This window comes from Eurosta solidaginis, chromosome 2 (genome assembly GCF_040869045.1).
Source record: "Eurosta solidaginis isolate ZX-2024a chromosome 2, ASM4086904v1, whole genome shotgun sequence".
NCBI lineage: Eukaryota > Metazoa > Arthropoda > Insecta > Diptera > Tephritidae > Eurosta > Eurosta solidaginis.
In genome coordinates this window covers 66,928,040-66,946,673 of record NC_090320.1, presented here as the reverse complement: position 1 = coordinate 66,946,673, position 18,634 = coordinate 66,928,040, and the positions used below count along the sequence as shown (strand labels likewise).

Genomic DNA, 18,634 nt, shown 5'->3' with positions numbered 1-18,634 from the left:
GCTAAAAAAGTTATTTTCCAATTTTTAAAATGTTCACAAGCAAGTTATTCATTTTATGAGGAAACATTATAAACCATTTTGTATGATACGCTCTAATGGGCACATCAATAGTCAGTTTAATTTAGTTGTAATTAAATTTAATATACATTGCCAAAAAAATTTTAATGCTAATAATGTAATTTTAACTGGTGGAGAAAAAAACTCTACTACACAAAATAATGCAGCATTTATTGCCTTGGCCAAAGTTTATTTATAGTGCAAATTCAATTACAATACCGAAAAAACACTATTTTTCTTGCAATAGTATAGTTGGAACAAAATGTCCATGAAGGGTTTTAAGTTACCATAAAACAACGTAAGTCAAATTTAAACGCGTTTGCACAAAATTTGTACAAAAGTTTAAATCTGTATCTATCTAGTGGTCTTAGCGTTTCCTTCAAAAATCAAGTGCGTTAAAGTAAAATTTTTAAAATTATGCTAAGCCATCTTTTTGAAGACATTACTAACTTAATCTTTCATAAACGAAAATTTTCTCAAAATTTATTTCTTATATAAAAAAGTCTTTCTTTTATGACATTTAATTTACTTTACAATAAAATACAATAATCTAGCCATGGCATGGAACATTGAAATACATACTTATATCGCTAAATGAGTTTAGTCTTTCGCGCCAAGCGACCTTAAACAAATTTTAAGATTTTGGCCTCATATGCTGTTCGTTAGCGTGTATGAGAGATTAGCTACTTAAGGAAATATGGTTTTATTTTGTCAATGATTTAAAAATATTTTATTACAAATACCACAATGCAGTTTAAGAATTGCAAATCTAATTAATGATATTAAAAAATCTACATATCGTTCGTTCGGTACTTTTATTTAATCGAACTCTTTAGGGTTGTTTGAATCATGTAAAATACATACTATACACGTGCATTGGTACACAACATCGTGCAAGTTGGTCATGATTTCGTTTTTGAGTAAGTTTGAGTGCGTGTTTTCATTTATGTTGTATTTGTAGATGTTGTGCTCTACTCTCGTAGGTTGTGTGTAGTTGAGTTGTATCAACTTACAATACTACATACAAGTTGCACAATACAAAGTAGTATTTCATTTCAAACAGATGTAGTGAGTATTTGTGGAATACTATTTTTGTCTGACTGCAGTAAAATAGAATAAAAAGACAAATTTATTTGTTTTTGGGATGGAAAAATTTTGTATTTATACCAGAAAAGGTGAATAGTAAAAAATACTAATTTTTCAAAGGTATTCATTTTAACATAACATAAAAATAAATAAAAATTTTACATAACTCGATTTCATAAATTGCTTTGATTCACAGTAGATTGGTACATGTTTCGAATATTAAAAAAGGAACATAAATCACATTTTGTTATTAATTAATAAATTTTTAGGAAATTGTCCGTCCATATATCGCTTGTTAGCGCATATCCAGTCTCAGCTACCGCTGTTACATCGGTTTTTAAAATTGAAAAATGTATTTTAAATCTTTGCTCAACATTTCTATAAATTGTAGTGGGGTGCGGCAAGAGGTTTTCCACATTTACATTAGATCCATGTTTATGTCCAACCTCGAGTATGAATTTGGTAAATTCTTTAAGGCCACGATCCTGAGCCAGCGCATAAGGGCGAATGTCACCCATCACCCATTCTGCCAAAACTTCTGTGCATCTTTTCTTGGTATCTCCATTCACCTCAACTTGTATTACTCCTTCTTCATTTTGTGCTCCAACGAAGCACTTGTGCTTCGACATATTTGACAGCGCATACTTTGAGTATTTGTAAACGCTATTGCATATTTTGCATGCAATAAAATTTGGGATTTCATTATTTCCATCGTCAATAATATGGCCGAAATAATCCCAAACTTTGCTTCTTCCTCGCTTTATATTTATTTTATAAACACCTGACAGGATTTTAGCTTTAATGTCATTGTTATTCATTTTTCACAAATATAATATAAAATTTCACAGAAATTTTACCACAAACACTTTACTTTTCCACAAAACAATTTGCCACGCGTTGCAACGATCAAGCACACTATAAGTACAATAAGTATTTGCATATATGAGAGAGAGAAATGAATGCATGTTGTGTAGTTCCCAATACAACATAGTAGAACGAACATGCCATGTTGTGTGTAGAGTGATCAAACCAGAACGACACAACATCTACAACCATCTGTTTGACAACAGCACAACATTTACTTTACAACTTCTTCGTTTGCACAACATATACAATGTATTTATCAATTATACTACATTGTACAATACTTTGTAGTGTAATAATGCACGTCACTAATACATACCCTCTTTTAAATTAATTACGGCAAAACTCAAATCGAATCTGAACCAAAAAAATGCAAGATCAACATGAACAACAACATGAAAAGTACCTTTGTGTATTCAAATCAGTTTAATTTTGTTTAAAAGTCATATGGCGCTTTTTGCTATTCGAATGAAAGGTACTTTCATAAAAAATATTTTTAATAAAGGTTTTGCAGAACAAACAAGGTATTAGTTTTTTGAATGTAGCGTTTATATTGAGCCATATTTCGAGAATGACGCCTTGTAATGGTGGGTAAAGGTAGAGTTCCATATCGAAGGCCATGATGTTGATTCTCAAGGTAGGTATTGTGAAAAATGTATTCGCGGACGGACGTAGCTGGCCCAATCAAAATATTTTTTGACACTAATAATACTGATATACGGAAGTTTATGTATATCTCACCCTTGTACACCATTGCGCTCTAATATTATCAGGTCAAAGCTGTAAATTCAGAATTAATACCGTTTGAACTTAGATTTAAAGCTGTTATGTAAAAGGTGAGTCACAGATCTTTTTTAAACTCATTTTCGTCAAAACTGCTATTGAAGGGTATTAAATATAAGTCGACAATATTAACCGCAACAATTGCAATTAATGTAAGTTACACCTTTGCTTGGATTGAAAATGCGTTTGAACAGTAAGATATGAAAAATGCGAGTTAAGACCTTACAATAGGTAATATACTAACGATGCACACTTAGTTCAATAACATAAGTCGTGATTTGAAAACATAAAAAGAAACAAATACATTTTTATAATTTTTTTTAATTACTAATTACTACTATACGCGAGAAAGTTTAATCGTTCTTATCTGTTTTTTTATGTATAACTTAAGCGAGAGAAAGTTATTATGTGTTTTTTTTTTTTTATAATTTTGTCAAACAAGAATTTCGTTGACAGTTTCTATGGCTTATCGAACACACATTTATATCTATGTATATTGTTGTTGCACATATACATATCTACGGATTGTGCAATCAACTTGTAGTATTTGTGGTGCTTTTTAACGTCACCTCCTCCGTTGATGGTACTGGGGATTGCTTCCGTATCGGGCACATCTACTGGTGGTGGTAGCGTAGCACCTTTTATGCGCGCCAAATTGTCACATTGCACATAAATCTCATCAACAAGCTTTTTAGTGAATGAATGATAGAATTTGCCTTCATTTGAATCGAAGAATTCTTGATGTTTCAATAGGCAATTGTCACGTTTTTCATATTCAAATGTCATCATAATCAAATAGAGTCGATCAAGATCTTTAACGAATTTCGATTCAGCGCTCTCGCCAGTTTCGTACTCCTATGTTAGAGGAAACAAGACAAAAAACGCATAACAAAACAATTTTCATATTTAAATATAAATAATTATCACCTCAAATAGTTCCATTATACGCTTGCCACGTGGTTCAATTAATTTACAGATATCCTCCATTGCTTTTAATTCCATAGATCGTTTATCTGTTTTGGAAGCGCCACAAAAAGGTGTTAGATCACCGACTACACTCTCAGCAAGATCATGTACCAATGCCAATTCCATGCAACGTATTTGATTGAGACCTTCGCTGCCGTCTAGTAAGAACGTCATCATACCCATGCGATACATGTGACCCGAAATTGATTCTGGATCGCTTACGTTGCGCAATACCCAGCCGGTACGTTTGGTATGCTAAAATAATAAGAGCAAAAATATGAATTGAATTTAATTAGTGCGAATTTTACAATTTTTGTTGTGCATGTTTAGATACGTTTGTATATGCATAATTAAGTGAGGGTAAAATAAATATATATACCAATTATAACCAATTTAAAACCTAATGCAGTTTTTACAAAGCCACTTAATTATCATAGAATTAGAAACCTGCAGAAAAAATAGGAGACAGTCACGTAAAGCAACAGTTTTGAACTACAGGTTTAATGACGGCTAATCGGAAGCACAACGGGACAGTACCCCAGCGGGTTAGGGGGCTTATTATATACAGGTATGCCTGCCGTAAAAGGCTACTGAAATACTAAACTGTTTCAAGGGGTTGTGTAGCGCCTTGCCAGCGCAATACATAGCTTCTCCAACGAAATTGTCAATCACATCACCCACCCATGGCGAATCCTGTTTCTTTAACAGCGGAGGGTCTGCCTACCCCAAGTTCCTTTTGGACTGGGGGTAGCAGGGCGATATGGCCTAGAAGGTTTAATGTAGTCATTCCAAAACATTCCCGAGATAGTCAGGCTAAAACCTTAAAGGTGCTTGTTACCGAAACTTACCGAATCTGCATCCGGCAAAGGACCATCAAAATCGATAACGCTCCCCAAGTCCTCCGTCCGGGAGTATCTTTATCGCTACATCAACAACAACAACAACGGGACAGTTGGCAGCTACACTTGCACAATCTCGAAATAGTTGTCGAAATTTTCTGAAAAAAAAAAGCGACAAAAAGATCTTGAAAAAAATTCCAAAATGGTAGGAAGATAATCTCGAAATAATTTCGAAATAACTAAGAAATTATTCCGAAACAGTTCTGAATTGCTTGGTTATGCTGATTAGATAATTCCATATCACCCATTTTTGTATGAATAGCCGCCAGCAGGCTTTATCAAGTCACAAAAGCGACGCTGGCGCTCGAGAACAATATCCAGCGTGGCTTCGCACCAAGAGATTACGTTTTTCTCAACCTGTCTCTCCCAACTCAGTGTAGGGATTATCCTTCCTCTGCTACCAAATACGGGTGTCATAGTAATACTTTCTGATATGGCAGTTTCTTAATCTTTCGCATATCTTGACCAACCCAACAATGATAATGATGATCTACATTCGTCATTTAACTTCGTTTTCAGCACGCCGTTATCATCATGTCAGGTACCATAAGTTTTTCAGACAAACTTTTCTTTCAAATATTTTCTACGCCATTCCATCTTCTTTTCATACATCAGGATAGGATAAGTTTGGGGTAAATTATGGAATCTGATTTTTTTTCGTCGAGAGAGATGGCTGTACTTTTCAATTGATTTGAGCTGATAGCGGACATTAACAATAAAATATATCAAATATTTGTTATTTTCAATGTTGTTGTTGTAGCGATAAGGTACACCCCCCAAGGCTTTGGAGAGCGTTATCGATGTGATGATCCTTTGCCGGTACGCTCCGGTAACACAGTACCATTAAGGTGCTAGCCCGACCATCTCGGGAACGATTTGTACGACCACACTAAACCTTCAGGCCATCTCTCCCTCCCCACCCCCAAGTTCTATGAGGAGCTTGGGGTAGCCATTAAGGCCTCTCTTTGTACTTTAATTACTTTCCTTTTAAAAATTTGTTTTATTTTTAACTAATTGTAAACTATGGAATATTAAATAATAAGCCATGTAAAAGGAAGTGGTCTTCTAGTATACGTATGTACATGCTTGTATATTTATAATTGTATGTGATAAGGTTTATAATGAGTAAGAAATTCAACTGAAAGCGGGAAACAAAAATTTCGGATCAACATACTACAACAAATAATGGTGTCGAATTACTCAAAATGGGATTCCAAAAGCCTTCATTCATTCATATGGCTAATTATTTATTTAAAAATAATTAATGTATATGCTACAAACATAATTATGTGCATACATATTTATACTTAGTAGAAATGTAAACATAAACATTTAACGAACGTGTTGTAAATAAAAACATTTTTTAGGAATTCCAAAGTATCACATTACACTTCAATAGTCACAGCAATAATGTTTTAGCGTATGCGCTATAAAATCTAGAAAATTCACAAATACAAATTGATTAAATTCCAATCATGGAGCAGGGCGCCATCCGTCGTTGTTTGAAGTTATCGCCAAAGTATTCGTGTACAATTATTTTTTCTTAGTATACTGTAAAGTAGATAAGTGCTTACAGGAGTCCCTGTCTTCGAAGACCTACCTCCGGTGTAAAACACAGATCAATGTCCGTTGACCTTCGGCCCAACAAGTTTGTACCAATCGGTGAGCTGGGGTGTTCAAGTCAACCAGCCTTGGTTTGGCCGAGGAGGACTATCCATCCTCCTCTTCCATTTTCGGGTAATGGCACCCGGTTGCACGGCAACTCCACCGCGAGTTCCGTGCTTGCCTCAGAATCTCTCTTTCATTGATTTTGATATCTCGATATCTGATTAACAAGTTAATCAGATGAAAATATTGTGTTTTGTCACAATTTAGGAATGTGACCAACCTTTCCTGTCCTGCAGTGTGACAACAATGTAAAACATTGTTGACGACGGAGCTGGTTTTGCTTATATATTGCTTAAGGGCCGCACTACGTTGACAAACAGAGTGAGCTTGGCACCAAATTATACTCCGTCTTAAACTCCGTCACAATTAAAATCAAGGGATGTGACCAACCTTTTCCGCACACAGACCTGTGTGTGCCGAGTGCCCGCCTCAGCAATGTCTCTCGACATCGCTTGAGGCCACACTACGTTGACAAATATTGCGCACCATATTGTGCTACTATTGGCTTCCATTCTTGCTACTATTATTTCACTCCAATTTTCACTCAATTACGCAAAAATTATGCTCCATTTTGCCTCCGAATATACTCCTACCACAATTAAAGGGATGTGTCCAACCTTTTCCGCTCACAGACCTGTAAGTACCGAGTACCTGCCCCAGCAACATCCTCACATTGCAGTCCGCCACACTGCAGTGATTTGACATCATCAAATCTTGCCACATTTTAGGATGTAGCCATCCATTCTACGAACGCCTCCTATTCGCTACGCAGTCTAAAGCAACCTCAATCATCTCAAAAGGCGAGATGAGCACCGGCCCACTCGTACAATTATCGATTGTTTTTCGGCTGACGATAGACATGCGTTTCTTCACCATCTTTCGTCACCATTTTTCTTCGGTTGCCACAATTATGGGATGTGACCAACTCTTTCATCTGCCCCTCAGGGTCAGTTTCTCAATGAAATTGGGATTGCTGTGGCAAGCATGAGACCGAATTCCCTTGGGTTTTCACGCCCCAAGGGAAAACAAGTCTGCTCAGAGCGTGTGTCATAAGTGAACTCTATTTGAAACCACAACCCCCGCGATGCTCCCACAAGGGGGCCATCCCAGGACAGGAGATGAAACCCGAATACAAAGCATCGTACGATGCAGTGCATCAGGTTACATTGGCTTGCTCCTGCTCCCGCGGTAGCAGTTTTTATAAAGACCTTGCCTAGGGTCCCACAGGGTGATACCCGCGTCCACGCTGCTACCTTTCGAGTAAAACACCTTACTCATGGATTGGGTACCCATGGTATTATGGTCGCCTTTTACGACCGGTATACCTACCGTGAGCATATTCTAACCCCTAACCCAAAGGGGGAACTGCAAAGTAGAGCAGGAGTGTGTTCGAGCTGAAGAGTTGTTGCATCAGCGTTACTTTTTACGACAAAACATCATGTTCTTTGGCAAAGTCTGAACCGCCTTTGCAACGTCTCGAGTTTGTTGAATGAAATGTTGAGAATCGATTGGTTATCACTAGCAAATCAAACAAAACATACAATCTTTTCATTGCACTATTCCGGCACATATCAGCTTGAGTATTATATTCATATCAGTTAAGTTTTCAGTTGAAGTTGACTAGAGTTTAACCTTGTACTTTTTTCGATAAATGGACTCGACTCAACACGCATGCCTGTTTTTGCGCTGCCTCATTTAGCATGGGATACAGCCAGGAAGCTTCTTTCTTCTAAAACTGCTGTGCAAAGCTTATACATACATCTACCTCGAGAGTAGTATTGAAATGATTATAAATAAAATAATAATATATATTTAAATAAGGCGCGATAACCTCCGAAATTTTAGCGAGCGTTGTTAATGGTGAAATGAAAAATGTTTTTGGTCCTATGAGGTTATCAAGTTGTTGCTATTGTTGTAGCAGTGCTTCGCCTAATCCAGAAGGTGCGACTACTCACAAATTGTCATCAATATTCTCTAACGGAGGTCCAAGGAAACTTGCAGTTTCAACAGGGGTGGACCAGAGTGAGAGGGGTTAGAAATGTTGGTTTCACATTGAAGTTAAAGTGTTAGTGGGTATCATGTGGGGACACATTGGAAGCAGCACAGGCATTATGTATGTCGGAGTTTAACCTGTTAGAGTATCCAGATCACAATTGAGCTAGAGGAACGCGCGTATCCCTATGGAGAGTGCTTTCCTCTTCTGCGGCTTCAGGGTATTTATCTTTAAGAACTGGGTTCGTCGGGCAATTTCTGGCTTAGAGATCCGACCCCGAAGGTTATAGAGTAATTTTTATGAGGTTTTCTTGATGACATGAAGGTTGAATTTTAAAATTCTTGAAGCTTTCGACTGTTGTGTCTGGATTTTGATAGGCATAACCACAAAGTTTGATATAATGTAATGTGATTTTTGTGTGTTAGGCAAGCACCCTACCTCCACACCGCGGCTTGCTTTTTGACCTTTGAAAAACTTATTATTAAATTTACTAATTTACTATTAAAATTGGTAGTGAATCTTTATATCCTGCTCATTTTCTAAGCAGAATTCTAAGTAATGCTTGTAACCACAGAAATATTAAGTAGTGTATTTGTAGTAGAGATGTAATGGAAAAGAGTTGAAAAAAAGTCTTATCCGAATCGGATTTGCAAACCGAAGTCGGTATTGGAGCAGGGTATAAGACACCTATCTTGTAAATAGAAGAGGATGACGACTAAAATAATACAAAGACTATTAGACCTTACTATTAGACGTCTTCACTAAACGACTTCCTTTTACATCCGATTAAAATAGGTGGGAACTGAAATCGAAAGATCAGACGTACCTTATAGAAAATTTAATCCTGTTACATCTGTAGTATGTACATATGTAAGTAAATTTATGCATGAATATTTTCACACTCAAAACCACTTTTTTAATTTTATTTTCTCTTGCATTGTTGTTGTCGTTGACTTTGATCTTGGCCCTCAAAATAACAAAAACAAGTAAGGAAGGCTAAGTTCGGTTGTAACCGAACATTACATACTCAGTTGAGAGCTATGGAGACAAAATAAGGAATGTGGTTGTATGACATGTGTATCAAATGGAAGGTATTAAAGAGTATTTTAAGAGAGAGTATGCCATAGTTCTATGGATGGACGCCATTTAGGGATATCGCCATAAAGGTGGACCAGGGCTGACTCTAGAATTTGTTTGTACGATATGGGTATCAAATGAAAGGTGTTACTGAGCATTTTAAGAGGGAGTGGGCCTTAGGTCTATCGGTGGACGCCTTTTCGAGATATCGCCATTAAGGTGGACCAGGGGTGACTCTAGAATGTGTTTGTACGATATGGGTATCAAATGAAAGGTGGTAATGAGTATTTTAAAAGGGAATGGGCTTTAGTTCTATAGGTGAAGGCCTTTTCGAGAAACCGCCATAAAGGTGGACCAGGGGTGACTCTAGAATATGTTTGTACGATATGGGTATCAAATGAAAGCTGTTAATGAGTATTGTGAAAAGGAGTGATCCTTAGTTCCATAGGTGGACGCCGTTTCGAGATATCGCCATAAAGGTGGACCAGGGGTGTCTCTAGAATGAGTTTGTATGATATGGGAATCAAATGAAAGGTGTTACTGAGCATTTTAAGAGGGAGTGGGCATTAGGTCTATAGGTGGACGCCTTTTCGAGATATCGCCATTAGGGTGGGCCAGGGGTAACTCTAGAATGTGTTTGTATGATATGGGTATCAAAGATGGTAATAAGTATTTTAAAAGGGAGTAATCCTTAGTTCTATAGGTGGACGCCTTTTCGAGATATCGCCATAAAAGTGGACCAAGGGTGACTCTAGAATGTTTGTACGATATGGGTATCAAAAGAAAGGTGTTACTGAGCATTTTCAGAGGGAGTGGGCATGAGGTCTATAGGTGGACGCCTTTTCGAGATATCGTCATTACGGTGGGCCAGGGGTGACTATAGAATATGTTTGTACGATATAGGTATCAAACGAAAGGCGTTACTGAGCATTTTAAGAGGGAGTGGGCATTAGGTCTATAGGTGGACGCTTTTTCGAAATGTCGCCATTAGGGTGGGCCAGGGGTGACTCTAGAATGTGTTTGTATGATATGGGTATCAAAGATGGTAATAAGTATTTTAAAAGGGAGTAATCCTTAGTTCTATAGGTGGACGCCTTTTCGAGATATCGCCATAAAAGTGGACCAAGGGTGACTCTAGAATGTTTGTACGATATGGGTATCAAACGAAAGGTGTTACTGAGCATTTTCAGAGGGAGTGGGCATGAGGTCTATAGGTGGACGCCTTTTCGAGATATCGTCATTAGGGTGGGCCAGGGGTGACTCTAGAATGTTTGTACGATATGGGTATCAAACGAAAAGTGTTACTGAGCATTTTAAGAGGGAGTGGGCATTAGGTCTATAGGTGGACGCCTTTTCGAAATGTCGCCATTAGGGTGGGCCAGGGGTGACTCTAGAATGTGTTTGTATGATATGGGTATCAAATGAAAGGTGGTAATGAGTATTTTAAAAGGGAGTAATCCTTAGTTCTATAGGTACACGCCTTTTCGAGATATCGCCATAAAGGTGGACCAAGGGTGACTCTAGAATGTGTGTACGATATGGGTATCAAACGAAAGGTGTTACTGAGCGTTTTAAGAGGGAGTGGGCATTAGGTCTATAGGTGGACGCCTTTTCGAGATATCGACATTAGGGTGGGCCAGGGCGACTCTAGAATGTGTTTGTACGATATGGGTATCAAATAAAAGGTGGTAATGAGTATTTTAAAACGGAGTAATCCTTAGTTCTATAGGTGGACGCCTTTTCGAGATATCGCCATAAAGGTGGACCAAGGGTGACTCTAGAATGTTTGTACGATATGGGTATCAAACGAAAGGTGTTACTGAGCATTTTAAGAGGGAGTGGGCATTAGGTCTATAGGTGGACGCCTTTTCGAGATATCGACATTAGGGTGGGCCAGGGGTGACTCTAGAATGTTTGTACGATATGGGTATCAAACGAAAGGTGTTACTGAGCATTTTAAGAGGGAGTGGGCATTAGGTCTATAGGTGGACGCCTTTTCGAGATATCGACATTAGGGTGGGCCAGGGGTGACTCTAGAATGTTTGTACGATATGGGTATCAAACGAAAGGTGTCACTGAGAATTTTAAGAGGGAGTGGACATTAGGTTATAGGTGGACGCCTTTTCGAGATATCGCCATTAGGGTGGGCCAGGGCTGACTCTAGAATTTTTGTACGATATGGGTATCAAAGGAAAGTGTTACTGAGCATTTTAAGAGGGAGTGGGCATTAGGTCTATAGGTGGACGCCTTTTAGAGATATCGCCATTAGGGTGGGCCAGGGATGACTCTAGAATGTGTTTGTACGATATGGATATCAAATTAAAGGTATTAATGAGGGTTTTAAAAGCGAGTGGCCCTTAGATGTATATGTGAAGGCGTTCTCGCGATATCGACCAAAATGTGGACCATGTGATCCAGAAAATCATCAGTCGGGTACTGCTAATTTATTTATATATGCAATACCACTAACAGTATTCCTGCCAAGATTCCAAGGGCTGTTGATTTCGCCTTATAGAACTTTTTCATTTTCTTCTACTTAATATGGTACAAAGTTTTTTCCAAAGTTATATTTTGCGTCAATAAACCAATCCAGTTCATCCCTTTTTTCGTATTTGGTATAGAATTATGGCATTTTTTTCATTTTTGGTAATGTTCGATATCGATAAAGTGGGCGTGGTTATGGTCGGAATTCGGCCATTTTTTATACCAAGATAAAGTGAGTTCAGATAAGTACGTGGGCTAATTTTAGTAAAGATATATCGGTTTTTGCTCAAGTTATTGTGTTAACGGTCGAGCGGAAGGACAGACGGTGGACTGTGTATAAAACTGGGCGTCTTCCACCGATTTCGCCCATTTTCACAGAGAACAGGTACTGTGATAGAATCTATGCCGATACCAAATTTCACAAGGATTGGTAAATTTTTGTTCGACTTATGGCATTAAATGTATCCTAGACCAATCAAATGAAAAAGGGCGGAGCTACGCCCATTTTGAAATTTTCTTTTATTTTTATTTTTTTTGCATCATATCATTACTGGAGTTGAATTTTGACTTAATTTACTTATATACAGTAAAGATATTAAATTTTTTGTTAAAATTTGAATTAAAAAAAAATTTTTTTAAAAAGTGGGCGTGTTCTTCATCCAATTGTGCTAATTTTTATTTAGCACATATATAGTAATAGTAGTAACGTTCCTGGCAAATTTCATCATGATATCTTCAACGACTGCCAAATTACAGCTTGCAAAACTTTTAAATAACCTTCTTGTAAAAGTGGGCGGTGCCACCCCCATTGTCCAAAATCTTACTAATTTTCTATTCTGCGTCATAACTTCAACCCATCTACCAAGTTTCATCGCTTTAACCGTCTTTGGCAATGAAGTATCGCATTTTTTCGGTTTTTCGAAATATTCGATATCGAAAAAGTGGGCGTGGTTATAGTCCGATATCGTTCATTTTAAATAGCGATCTGAGATGAGTGCCCAGGAATCTACATACCAAATTTCATCAATATACCTCAAAATTTATTCAAGTTATCGTGTTAACGGACAGACGGACGGACGGACATGGCTCAATCAAATTTTTTTTCGATACTGATGATTTTGATATATGGAAGTCTATATCTATCTCGATTCCTTTATACCTGTACAACCAACCGTTATCCAAACAAAGTTAATATACTCTGTGAGCTCTGCTCACCTGAGTATAATAAACGAAAAGAAGTAAGGATGTCTAAGTTCGGGTGAAACCGAACATTGCATACCCGGCTGTACAATTGCAATGCTGCTGTTGTTCGTTTTGTGTGCTTGGTAGTGTTACAAGACTGCGCAATAATACATATATATATGGTTCTATTCTGAACTAATTTTTCTTCCAGTTATGGCTCCCGAAACATAGAAAATTGCTTAGTCATAAAAGGGGGCGTTGCCACGACCATTTTTTAAAATTGAAGTTTTTCGTATTTATTGTTATAAATCCACTTGGGAAATGTAATACCATTGATATAAAGCTCTTTTTTGCAAAGATAGAGCATATTTTGTTCATCCACGACGCTGTTAAAAACATTTCATATAAAAGTGGGCGTGGTCCTTAACCGATTTCGTTATTTTTTCTTCAAAGTATTCCTTATAGTAAAGGCAACCTCTGCGCCGAATTTTGTTACGATATGTTTAACGATTTTTGATTTATGGTTCTCAATATCAGTCCACACGTCAAATTTCAACATTCTACATGTATTACTTACTAAATTATCAGGTTTTTTGTGTTTTCCAAAATGTTATAAATATAAAAAGTGGGTGAGGTCATCACCCGATTTCGCTTATTTTCAATACCAATCTAGTCTGGGTCCAGATAAGCTCGTGTACCAAATTTGGTGAAGATATCTCAATATTTACTCAAGTTATCGTGTTAACGGACAGACGGACATGGCTCAATAACATTTTTTTTGGATACTGATGATTTTGATATATGGAAGTCTATATCTATTTCGATTCCTTTATACATGTACAACCAATCAAAGTTATAATACCCTCCTTACTTCTTTTCTTATAAATAAGTAAGTTGTTTTTTAAATACACGCAACAGAAGCAACTCCAATAAGCACGCCAGCACTAAAAACTTACAAAACCACAAGAACAACAAGAACAACAACTAAAATGGGAAGAAAAGGAGCAATAAGACAACAAGAATATTTGTCCGGTGAAAGTTTCCGGATTAATAGGGGCATCCCAATAATTCCTGAACAACTAATAAATATGTCAGGTTATCGATATGTAATAAATCTATTCATAAAATAAAATGCGGTAAAAAATCCCAGCCGGGTATGTAGTTGCTTGCTAACAATCGAGTTCCTTACTTGTTTTTGTTGGATTCGATTTGTTTAATAACACACAAAAAGCAAACATTTGACAATGAAATGCTTATGTACAACAAAATGTGACTAAAACAAGTAATGGTGTCAAAGTTCAGATATAACCGAACATTATATACTCAGATAAATTACTTTTCTACATTACACGAGGCACCGCCCGGTTAAAAAACATGTCTCCCCATTTCCTCTTACAGTAAAACTTGATAAGTGAAATATCATTGAATGAAAACTATTTTTTGCTAAGTTATAGCTTATTATTCTAGTCTACGACCCTTTTAAACTTGTTTTATATCTAATTTTCCGTGCTCTTTAACCGATACCGTCCATTTTTACTAGAAATATTTCCTGCTATAGGGAAAATCTGTGTACATAATTTTATTACCGTTATCCGTTAATTTTTCTTAGAGTTATGGCTCCCGAGACATATAAAATTTCTCAGTCATAAAAGGGGCGGAGCCACAACCATTTTTTAAATTTTAGTGTTTTCCAATTTAATGTTATAATTCAATTTAAAAAGTAATATTCTATTGATACAAAGCATTTTTCGCTAAGGTATAGCTTATTATTTTCGTCTACGACCCTTTTAGAAATCTTTTATATAAAAGTGGGCGTGGTCTTTAACCGATCTCGTCCATTTTTACTAGAAATATTTCTTGCTATAGGAAAAATCTTTGTACACAATTTTATTACGATCTGTTAATTTTTCTTCGAGCTATAGCTCCCGAAACATAGAAAATTGCTTGGTCATAAAAGGGCGAAGCCACTCCTATTTTTTAAAATTTGAAGGTTTTCCTATTTATTGTTGAAAACACACTTGGGAAATGAAATACCATTGATATAAAACTCTTTTTTGCAAAGATCTAGCTTATTTATTCGTCCACGGCCCTTTTAAAAATCTTTTATATAAAAGTGATCGTGGTCCTTAACCGATTTCGTTAATTTTTCTTCAAAGCATTTCGTATAGTATTGGCAACCAAATTTTGTTACTATAGGTTTAACGATTTTTGATATATGACTAATAATATTTGCAAAATTGATTTTATCACAAGTAGGCGGTGCCACGCCCATTTAAAAAAATTTTTTTAAATTTTTATCATGAGTCTCGATATCAATTCACGCGTCAAATTTCAACATTCTACATGTATTATTTACTAAATTATCAGGTTTTTTGTGTTCTCCAAAATGTTATATATATAAAAAGTGGACGTGGTTATCATCCGATTTCGCTCATTTTCAATACATAACTATTCTGGGTCCAGATAAGCTCGTGTACCAAATTTTGTGGAGATATCTTCAATATTTAATACTCAATTTATCGTGTTTTAGGACAGACGGACGGAGGGACGGACGGAATCATTGACAGTGATGATTTTGATATATGGACGTCTTATCTATCTTGATTCCTTTATACCTGTACAACCAACCGTTGTCCAAGCAAAGATAATATACTCTGTATGCAAAGCACGCTGAGTATAAGAATTCCCATTCTTTATGCGTTATGTATCGTTCTTTTAATCTATTAATAGTGTAAAGAATTTAGTTCATTTCCGCTTATTTGCAACCTTCTGCTAACGTTCGAATCACTAAACTGTTGAATAAATAACTCCAATATTCAATAATGCAAAATGGTCTTTATTAGACTACTTTATAATACTACTTCTACTTCCCGACAAATAGCGTGCTTAATCAAACTGATTATTGCTTATTCAGTTTTAACTCCTTTTATACCCTGTGGTGTCTCGTTCGCATACTTCTAGGTGTTTCTATTTCTAGAACTTACTGCTCGTTTACCAGTTATAAATTTCTCAGCTATAACTAGAGATGCACTCTTATTATAGCTTTTCGCATAGCCATATGCGCGTGTATATTTGGGTGATACTTTCACAGATGATTGCCTACTTTTGGGAGTATCTCAGATCTATGCACGTGTTTGTGCTCTCCGCTGCTCGTATGGACATATGTATTGACATAGTGATTGATTTGTTGATGGGCATACAAGTCACTGTTTAGTATTGCCTTAGAGATAATAGTATTCCTTAGCGTTGCTAATATTCGCCACACTGCCCTCCACCTAAGTCTGATCGTCCCGATCAGCCAAATCTCTCGATCTAAACGCTACCAGCCTTTCAAAATGAACCATTTTCATTTTGGTTCGTAGTTTGCCAATGGTTTGTATGCGTTACACTACATCGTTGATCCGTTTTGCAACTTTGTAAGGGCCCTCCCAATTACACTGCAATTTCGGGGAAAAACCTTTTTTTCCGTTGCTGGTTGTATAACAGCACCAAATCTCCTTCTTGAAACCCTTCCGAATTAATTGCTTCATCTTATCTCGCTTTCATCTTGTCACTCATAATCTTTGTTCGTTGCCTCAAAAGATCGTGTATCTCTCTCAGCTCTTCTTCCAAAACAACAGGGGATTTCTTAACATTTCTCCCCGCATCGGCATATATCTCAAATCAGCTGGCAGTCAAAAGTTATTGCGAAAAATTACCTTTGCAGGAGTTTAGCCCGTTGTCTCATGCACTGCCGATCGGTAAGCCGTCAAAAATAATGATATGTGTGTATCCCACTCCTTATGGTATTTGTCTACTACTTTCCTTAAATGCTCCTCCAAGGTTCTATTGAAACGTTCCACCATACCATCCGAATGAGAATGCAATGCTGTTGTACATGTTTTTCGAATGCTCAACTTCTTACACATTTCTTGAAACACAGCTGATTCAAAATTCCTGCCTTGGTCAGAATGTAACTCCATTGGTACACCATACCTTGCAACCAAATTGTTTATAAACACTTCTGCTGCTGGTTCCGCTTCTTGATTTGGGATTGGGTATACCTCTGGCAATTTGCTGAAATAATCCAAAACCACCAATACATATTTGTTTCCGCAGTTGCTAGTAGGAAATGGAACTGCGACATCCATAACGATCTTTTCAATTGGCGCACCTGATTTATATTGCTTCATCTGGTCATGACTTCGGGTTCTGGGCCCTTTCGCTCTGCTACAAACCTCGCAGTTCGCATTCCACTCAGTGACCGACTGACGGCAACCAACCTCCGCTTGGACCATTAGGTAGATCGCTGAGCACGTCGGGAATCCTCTTTCTTGGAACAACTATCAGTTTCTTCTTGCAATGACCATCCTCATTCTCCCATACTCGATGCAAGCAACCGGATATCAATTCTAAACTCTTCCACTGTGCCCAATATGACTTCGCAAGCCCTTGCATAACATGTGATCTGAATCTTCTACCTTACACTTCCTTAGTTGTTCCTTGTCCCATGCATCCGTACATGTTATAGTCATTAGCCGGACATCTATAATGTATTTTTTAGCCTCAGCCTTTGAACAGTGCTTGCATTCCAAACCACATGGTCTTTGTGACATTGCATCAGCATTTACATGGGTACTACCTTTTCGATGCTCAATGGAAAAGTCAAAGTTTTTTAGTCGCTCGATGCACCGTGCCAATTGTCCTTCTGGATTACGGAGCTGCAAGAGCCATTTCAACGCTGCGTGATCTGTCCTGACGTGGAATCGCTGTCCGTAGAGGTACTTGTGAAAATGTTTAATGCACTCTGCCAATGCCAAGAGCTCTCTCCGTGTGACGCAATAGTTCCTCTCTGGTTTTCCAATTGATCGGCTGTAATATGCAATTACCTTCTCCTGTCCATCGACCAGTTGTGATAAAACGCCCACTATGGCATATCCACTCGCATCAGTATCTACAATAAATGTTTCTCCTGGAATCGGATATGCCAACATTGAGGCAGTGCACAAACGCTCCTTCAATGTTTGGAAAGCTACTTCTTGCTCCTTCAAAAGCTTTATTTTTTCTTGTTAGCTCGTGGAGACTATGGGCTACGCTGGCAAAATTTGGTACAAATCGGCGGTAATATGTGCACAGCCCAAGGAAACTTCTCAATTCATGCAGATTCTGTAGTCTTGGCCTATTCTTTACAGCTTCGATCTTTTCATTCACAGTGCAGATGCCCTCTGTCGTTACCTTATGACCCAAATAATTTACTTCCTTTTTAAAAAGTGAACACTTTTTGGGACTTATTTTCAGACCAGCGCCAGCTATTCTCTGGAAAATTTCCTCCAAGTTCTTAAGATATTCATCAAAGTTTTTGCTCAATACGATGATTTCGTCCAGATACACCAAGCGTGTTTTCCAATGTGTTTTTTCAATACCTGATCCATGAGTCTCTCAAAAGTAGCTGGTGCATTAGAAAGTCCAAAAGGCATTACTGTATATTGCCAAAGACCATCACCTGCACTGAAGGCTGTTTTCTCTTTGTCTTCCTCCTTCACCTCAACTTGCCAGTAGCCGCTTTTCAAGTCCAGTGTGGAAAACGATTTCGTAC

At 37.3% G+C, this 18,634-nt stretch overlaps 1 protein-coding gene across 1 annotated transcript; it reads right to left on the bottom strand.

Moving 5' to 3' along the window:
* Positions 1–2,883: 2,883 nt before the first annotated feature.
* Positions 2,884–3,948, bottom strand: LOC137242177 (5'-deoxynucleotidase HDDC2-like). The gene is made up of 2 exons (XM_067769536.1): positions 3,718–3,948; positions 2,884–3,645 (listed from the first exon to the last, which is right to left on the bottom strand). Exons 1-2 carry the CDS (start codon positions 3,946–3,948, stop codon positions 3,250–3,252), a joined length of 627 nt encoding a protein of 208 aa, XP_067625637.1. The 3' UTR covers positions 2,884–3,249.
* Positions 3,949–18,634: the final 14,686 nt, after the last annotated feature.